Source organism: Brassica napus, chromosome C1, assembly GCF_020379485.1.
Source record: "Brassica napus cultivar Da-Ae chromosome C1, Da-Ae, whole genome shotgun sequence".
Taxonomy (NCBI): domain Eukaryota; kingdom Viridiplantae; phylum Streptophyta; class Magnoliopsida; order Brassicales; family Brassicaceae; genus Brassica; species Brassica napus.
Window position 1 is genome coordinate 19,306,117 of NC_063444.1, and position 8,099 is coordinate 19,314,215.

The window sequence follows — 8,099 nt, forward strand, 5'->3', positions numbered from 1 at the left end:
TTTCTATTTTCTTTAAGTATGAGGATATAAGTGAGAGTAAAGAAAAAGTATAGGGGTATATTATTAAATTAGTAACGAATTTCTGGAAGCAACCTCTCGTTATGCTTCCTTGCTTCTCTCTCTCTCCCGCTTCTTGCTGAGTCGCCGACCTCTGAGAAGAATCAGGTCTAACAATGGTTGTACTCTGCTATTTCAAGGGACTGCAAAATGATTATTGAATTGTTCTGTAAAGAGCAATTGATCCTTGTCTACTTCATTCAATCAATTCTCCACAAAATTATAAAAATGGCGTATTCTCTTCTTCGGATTCGAAAGGTTTCACCTTTCCGAATCTCTCGTGTTCTTCAAGGTTGGATCTTCGAAACCCTTTCTTTTTATTTTCCTTCTCTGTTTATCGTTTTGAGTCTGAGAAATTTCAAAAGTTTAAAAGCTACTAACATAGATATATAGTCGACTCTAGTTTATAAGGATGAACAGAGAGTTCCACCCTTCTAGATTCGAATTTTATTACTTATCTCTGGAGCTTCTTCACTTGCTTTTTTAGAACAAGATTTGGATTGGTTGTGTTGTGTTGTGTTCTTATATGATGGTTTCGTGTTTCAGCTGATAAGGCAAGTTTGTGGCGGTTTCACTTGGAACCTGAGTGTGCTCAGTTTTTGAGGTTAGGTGTCTTCACTAGGAACTACGGAAAGATCTTAGGATCCTCTAACTACGACTTCACTGGCTCCGAACCATCCTCATCTTTCGATTTCACTGATCTCACGTAAGACCACAACAACCTCCTGTAGATTCATTGTTTTGATAACACTATTCAATATTTGGATGTTATCTTATCTCTCCAATAGCAATGTTTCCGGATTCTCTTTCAGCTTACCCACGTATTATATATGATTTGTTCTTGTGGAGATATTCGTAGACAGGGATTGATTTATATTCATGTCAATTTTGCAGCTGTCCTCATACATGGTATCCAATTGCTCGGAGGAAGAAGCGCAAAGTCATTCTACATGTTGGCCCTACAAACAGTGGCAAAACATATAATGCCCTCAAGCAACTTGAGCGGAGTTCTTCAGGTATGTGTCCTAGACGGGGGTCGATGCTACTTAACCATTTCTTGAACTGTTTAAGATTTTTTTTTTTTTTGTTACTTGAAAGGTGTATATTGTGGTCCGTTAAGATTGTTGGCATGGGAGGTAGCTAAACGCTTAAACAAAGCTAATGTTCCTTGTGATTTGATCACCGGACAAGAGAAAGAGTTAGTGGAAGGTGCTAATCACAAGTCTGTCACAGTTGAAATGGCTGATGTTACTTCTGTCTACGATTGTGCCATCATTGACGAGATTCAGGCTAGTCTTGTTTTTTACTTTGGCCGAAGAAGAAATTTGACAATGACTGTTTTGTGTTGTTATTCACCTCCTTTTCTCTTCGTAATTTCAGATGGTGGGATGTAAACAAAGGGGGTTTTCATTTACTCGTGCTCTACTTGGGATTGCAGCTAATGAACTACATTTATGTGGTGATCCAGCTGTCGTTCCTCTTGTTGAAGACATTCTGAAAGTAACCGGAGATGATGTCGAGGTTTATTCTAGCTGGATGCCCTTTACCTTCTCGAATACTCACTTAAAATACTATATATTTTAGAGACACTCTTGACTTAATAACGATCTCTTGAATTGATCCCCTTTTGTCTTGTATTTTAGGTTCTTACATATGAGAGGCTTTCACCATTAGTCCCTTTGAAGGTTCCTGTTCGGTCAGTTTCCGATATTAAAACTGGTGATTGTCTTGTAACCTTTTCGAGAAAAGATATATATAGGCATAAGGTTAGCAGTTATTTATATTCTACGCCCTATTCTCCTAAATATTTCACTACACTACACACTTCATGAGTATTAAATGTTATTCTGTTGCCTTAGTACATTTAATGTACTCTTCATTCCTTTGTTACAGAACACAATTGAAAAGGCAGGAAAGCATCTTTGCTCTGTGGTTTATGGTTCATTGCCTCCAGAGACTCGTACAGCGCAGGTTTGAGACTTCACTGGATGGTCTAAGAACACATATATGTTTCTCCCCTATTTTGAATTATTCTCTCGTATTAAATAAAATGCTTTAAGAACTACAGGCAACAAGGTTTAACGACGCGACCAATGACTTTGATGTGCTTGTTGCGAGCGATGCGATTGGCATGGGTCTTAATTTGAATATTTCAAGAATTATCTTCTCCACCCTTGAAAAATTTGATGGTACCGAGACCAGAGACCTAACAGTATCTGAGATCAAACAAATTGCAGGTATGTTCCAAAAACAAATAAGGTGTTCTTGTGAAGTCTAGGATAGGCTGGTGACTGGAAGTGTATATGTTGTCCTTTCTAATGTTCTCATGATCTTGTTGAAGGGAGAGCCGGCAGATTCCGGTCACAGTTTCCTGTTGGAGAAGTAACTTGTTTGCATAAAGAAGATCTTCCGTTGCTTCATTCGTCTTTGAAGTCTCCTTCACCTATTATTGAGGTAATTTTTTTAATTATATAACCTTAAGGATAGTTCTCTACGTTTTTTTTTTCCTTTTTTGATTGTCTAAGTTTGCACAAAACTTCTATCATGCAGCGTGCTGGACTGTTTCCAACGTATGACCTCCTATCTAGATATTCGCAAGCACACCCTAAACTCGGACTGTATAAGATTTTGGTAAGAAACACATTTTTTTCCCTGGCTGTTTCTCGGTCTTTTAATGAGTGAATCTGAAACCATGGCTTCATTAACTTTGGCAGGAACATTTCGTTGAAAATGCAAAGTTATCTTCAAACTACTTTATCTCTAATGTTGAAGACATGATGGTAAAACTCAGTGGTGATCTATTTTTTGTTCTCATATCAGAAAGTGAATAATGTGTGTGTTTAACATGCGTTGGTCTTTATTTTTAGAAAGCTGCAGCTCTTGTTGATGAATTACCTCTCAAATTGCAAGACAAGTACCTATTTGTGGTCAGGTAGTAGCAAAGAACAACATAGTTCTCTTGTTTCCTGCATTCAGTAAGATCTCAAATGGAAACAAGCTTGGGTTGATCAAAGTTTATGTTTTTGCAGTCCAGTTGACATAAATGATGAAATATCTGGTCGGGGATTTGCACAGGTAAAAAAGAAACTACAAGATGTTATGTCTTTTACGTTTGAGAAATCAATAATGGTAATATGTGCATGTACAACTGTGTGTTCATTTTTTTCTTTTTTTATTTATTAATACATTAGTTTGCTCAAAACTACTCGAAAACACGCGTTGTGAAGCTCCGAGAGATACTTTCAGATGACACAGTGAAGGTTCCCAGAACACCAACAGAGCTCAAAGAACTTGAATCCATTCACAAGGTAACATCTATAGATTGGGTTTGATTTACTTTCTGATCCTAATTGTTCATTAACTGAAACCAAGAGAAAAGCGTTTGGATTTTGTTAGTTTATTAACTAGATAGGGTTTGTAACAGGTTTTGGATCTTTACGTATGGTTAAGCTTAAGGCTAGAGGACTCTTTTCCTGACAGGGAAGTAGCAGCTTCACAAAAGTCAATCTGCAATGTGTAAGTGTAGCCATGACCAATGATTATAAAAGCCTCAAGTCTTTTCCTCTGATTTGCTTCACGTTCTGATTCAAAGTAACTATGAATTTTCGCAGACTAATTGAGCAGTTCTTAGAGGCAAATAGATTGATCTCTCACATCCCCTTCTCAAGCAAAAAACTGAGGAGCCGGCGTAAATTCTAAGAATACATTTCCAGTTTGGTTGGGCAATGTTCTTGAGCTGTTCGTTGGTTTTGGACTCAACTCGCTGAGGAGAAGTGATTGATTGTTCCACAAGATCTTACACACAACTAGTAGCATTCGGAGTTTGTCATGTATTTTTTAAGTGTTAACTAAACAGTAAAGAACTATATAATTTCATTGATTTATTTATCATTTCGGTGAGGCATGACATGACATGCTTTGTGACTGGAAACATACATGCCACAAGCATATGAGAATTAGATTTGTAATTAGGTAATATGATCTTCACACATTATAGATAAGTTTATTTTGACGAATTACAACGGAAACTTAGATAGAAGAGAGAAACAAGTAGTCATCAAGTACCGTCTAATGCACACTTGGATAGAGCTTTAGAACCTCTACATGGTCTAGAAAGGTTTAAAGTACAGCAAACTTGGACCCATCCATGTCCACTCCTTCAATTTCAACTCTTACGACAGTGTTCCTCCCGGGATTGAAGTAGAAGAGGTAGAAAGGTTTAACTGAGTACCACGAAGACAACACAATCTCGTTAGTCCGCGACAAACCAACAAATTTTAGCACGTGTTCTCCAACTATATTCTTCCACTCAGCAGGCAATACATAAACACGCTCAGAGCATTCCTGTTTCTCAACATCTTCTAGAACCCACAACTTAAACCTTGAACTTTTTCCACTGATAAAGCCGACATTTCCTTCATGATTTTCAGACATACTAAAACCTAATTTACCATTGCAGTTTACCATAAACCCTAGCACAGCTCTTCTGACACTAGCTCCTTTGACTTCAATAAGGTTGAACTTCTCAGACCTAACGTCAAAGCAAACTATCATACAAGCCTTGTAGAGAGATGTATAATACAAAACACCATTGACGCATATCTCGTCACGTGGATAGAAATGGGGTATGCTACACTGAAGCATTCTCCATGACATGTTTCCGGATCCTAAGGTAAGAACTTGATGCTCCTCATAAAGGAAAGTGAAGAAGATTGAGTTTTGCTTTGATAAACTTTATCTCTCTTAATTTGCTTGATTACAAAGTGAGTCTATTTATACAGGAAATGTAAATCCCTAGAGCACGCCCAGGTGTTGTCATCAGGTATCTATAAGATCATCTAAGGCTGAGAATGGATTGGACAGCTCGATCATATGTGCTCCTCCAGTCGTACGAGTAGCAGCTGGCTTGTGTACGCTGCTTTTGGCAATCGTCGACCGTTGGGAGCTTTGTTGACTGGTTAACGACAAAACCTTGGCGGGTACACTGATGGGCTTTTGTTGAACTTGGGCTTCATCATCTGATTGGATCAGAATGGCCTTTTGCTCTGCAGTGAAGCCTATTGGCAAAACAGAATGGCCTTTGCTCACTTGACTGTTGAGTTCCTATAGCTCAGACACCATATCATTCCTTGACTCGATTCCATTCAAGGTGGGCTGACAATACCTTGAATTGTTTATCAAGGGGATCATACCCAAGCAAACACTTTACTTTAGCTCTCGACGTCTTTACTTTGGGCAAGACTAAAGTTTGTCCGGTGCTAGGGCTGCAGAGCACCGGCACCATGTCTAACTTAATCTTAGAGATCCGTTGATCTACAAGGCCATGGACAAGACGACTGATTTATTTCTTTGTATCTGGTAATTCCACACATTGCTTTTTTGATTCTGATGGATAATTAATGTTAGAGAGTTACAAAACAAGAAATATTCTAAAATATCATTGATCTCGTAACTTTATCTTTGCTTTCCAGTATACGCTTTACTTATTTCTTTTTAGGATTTTCATATGCCTAAAGCAATGACATATATTTCTTGACAAAAAAATTGGCATATAACTCAACTGATCTTCAAAAAGAATCATACATATTCTACTGCAAAAAAAGGTAAAATGCATCATCATCTATACAAAATTTATAGCAAGCATTGTTCGTTATAAACATTGTAACTGTTACCGCTTCACATAGTTAATTTGCAATGTGTAAGTAGCCATGATTACAAAATAGCCTCACTCTTTTTACTCTAATTTGCTTCACGAACCGATCCAAAGAAACAAATAATCTTTTTTGCAGACTGATTTAGCAGTTCCTGGAGGCAAATAGATTGATCTCTCCTATCCCCTTGTCAAGCAAAAACCTGAGGAGTAGGCGGAAATTCTGAGAATACATTTCCACTGGAAGTAGAGCTAAAAACAAGTGATTTTTTTTGTGCCACAAGATCTTACCGGAACCGTAGTATTCAAAGTTTGTAATGTATTTTGAAGTGTTAGCTAACAGTAAAGAAATATATAATTTCATTTATTTATTTATCATTTCGTCAAGGCATGACATGCTTTGTGATGAAAGCATTCACGCCACAAGCATTTGAGAATCAGATGCGTTCCTTGGTAAAAACTACTACTTCTAGACATGGCTGCAGTCAATTTATTTTACAGATAAAATCATTTATCGAAATACATGGAAAAAGTGATCATATAAAATAGGCATCTAATGATAAGATAGATGAGAGTAGTAGAAAGCAGTCATGAAGTACCAACTAGTGAACCAATGCAACAGATGAAACTATGCATAGAGCTTCACATCTTCAACATGGTCTAGAAAGGTTTGAAGTACAGCATAGTTAGACACATCCATATCCACTCCTTGCATTTCAACTCTCACAACAGTGTCGATCTCAGGATCGAAGTAGAAGAGGTAGAAACGGTTAATCGGGTACCACGATGACAACACAATCTCGTTGGTCCGAGACGCCACCCCAACAAAGTTTAACCTGTGTTCCCCAACTACATTCTTCCACTCAGCAGGCAACACGAATACACGATCAGACCATTCCTGTTTCTCGACATCTTCTAGAACCCACAACTTAAACCTTGAGCTTCTTCTATTGATAGCACCGACATTTCCTCTGTTATCCTCACACGTAATCAAACCCAATCTACCACCGTAGTTAACCATATCCCCAGTCAGCATAGCTCTTCCGAGACTTCCCTTGGCTTCAATAGGCCTGAACATCTCAGACCTAACGTCAAAGCAAACTATTAAAAAAGTCTGTGTTGACTGATTAATAGATTTGTAATACAAAACACCATCGATGCATATCTCTTTAGGTAGTGGATAATCATAATGGGGAATGCAACACTCGAGCATTCTCCATGAACGGTTCGGAGATCCTAATGTCAGAACTTGATAGTGTCCTCCATCGCTTGTCATGCACAGCACCTTGTATTGTTTATCAACAGGATCATACCCAAACATGCTCCTCAGCTTAAGCCTCCTCGTCTCCGTCTCCACTTTGGGTAAATGCAAGACTTGTCTGGTGCTAGGGTTACAAATCGCCAACGCTGTCTCCTTCTCTCCATCTAAGACCCGCACGTGTTTAACACAGACCAAACCATAGACAGGACGACCACAGCTAATCTCACCGAAACCACCAAACGACAACTTCATATGACGGCTGGCGACTATAGGAGGAGGAGAAGAGGAACAGCTCACTGTTTGTCACACGCGCGTGCAAGAGCTGCGGGGGGCGAGAAGAGGATTTGGTTAAGAAGAGTTCCGTGAAATATGGAAGGCGGAGTACGGATGCCCAGAGCTTCGAGACGCAGCGGCATATCGCTATTGATTTCAACGGTAGCCTCGAGAAGATGTCCACTATGACATCGGTTGGGATCGGCGATGCGGAGCTGCCTTCTCTTACGTTATCTGAGGTTTTCGATAGCATGTTGCGTTGAGAGTCCCAGGAAAGGTTGAGAGTCTGCTGCGTTTCCATGGCTAGAGAGAGCGAACAAGCCAATGCCCTTTTCAGAGGCGGTCAAAGGGTAAAGGAGCTTATCGTGATGGTGCGCATAAGCGAAGGTGAAACCGATTGTGATGTAATGGGTTTTGAGTAAGCCCATAAAGCTCAAAACTAAGGCCCATAAATAGCAGAATTTCGTTTTGTATCATCGTCATTCGTCAACAAGATATATTCTTACAATTTTAAATTTTATTTGTACCCGTGGGGGTTGGAATGAAACATTCTAAAAAGATGTCATTTCTAAAAGAAAAAAAAATTATATGTTAAATATAAAATAAAAAGAGTTACATCAGTGTTACAAAAAAAAAAAAAAGAGTTACATCAAACTATCAAAGAAACAGGAGATGTTTGCATATATCTTAGCTTCCGCTACATCAAAGATCCAATTAGAAACGGATCTGGCGGATAAATTTATTCTATACCCATATAGATATCTAGTACATTTCGGTTCCATTTAATATCTGAATCATATTATATTTTTATGACATGGAAGAGTTTACATTTAAGTTGAACTTTCCTGATTAGCAAAT

General features: G+C 38.5%; 3 protein-coding genes across 3 annotated transcripts; 1 reads left to right on the forward strand and 2 right to left on the reverse strand.

The window, feature by feature from the left end:
• The first annotated feature begins 18 nt into the window (after positions 1 to 18).
• On the forward strand, positions 19 to 3,964 carry LOC106372726 (DExH-box ATP-dependent RNA helicase DExH16, mitochondrial). The gene is made up of 16 exons (XM_013813010.3): positions 19 to 349; positions 604 to 763; positions 952 to 1,073; positions 1,156 to 1,346; positions 1,438 to 1,578; positions 1,701 to 1,823; positions 1,951 to 2,028; positions 2,126 to 2,294; positions 2,399 to 2,511; positions 2,608 to 2,688; positions 2,772 to 2,837; positions 2,925 to 2,989; positions 3,087 to 3,132; positions 3,249 to 3,365; positions 3,482 to 3,573; positions 3,669 to 3,964. Exons 1-16 carry the CDS (start codon positions 208 to 210, stop codon positions 3,754 to 3,756), a joined length of 1,794 nt encoding a protein of 597 aa, XP_013668464.1. The 5' UTR covers positions 19 to 207; the 3' UTR covers positions 3,757 to 3,964.
• A 212-nt stretch (positions 3,965 to 4,176) lies between these two features.
• LOC106372727 (F-box protein At5g65850-like) lies at positions 4,177 to 4,713 on the reverse strand. The gene has a single exon (XM_048743751.1). It carries the CDS (start codon positions 4,711 to 4,713, stop codon positions 4,177 to 4,179), a length of 537 nt encoding a protein of 178 aa, XP_048599708.1.
• A 1,622-nt stretch (positions 4,714 to 6,335) lies between these two features.
• LOC106372730 (F-box protein DOR-like) lies at positions 6,336 to 7,542 on the reverse strand. The gene is made up of 2 exons (XM_048743753.1): positions 7,259 to 7,542; positions 6,336 to 7,185 (listed from the first exon to the last, which is right to left on the reverse strand). Exons 1-2 carry the CDS (start codon positions 7,540 to 7,542, stop codon positions 6,336 to 6,338), a joined length of 1,134 nt encoding a protein of 377 aa, XP_048599710.1.
• Between the last annotated feature and the right edge of the window lie 557 nt (positions 7,543 to 8,099).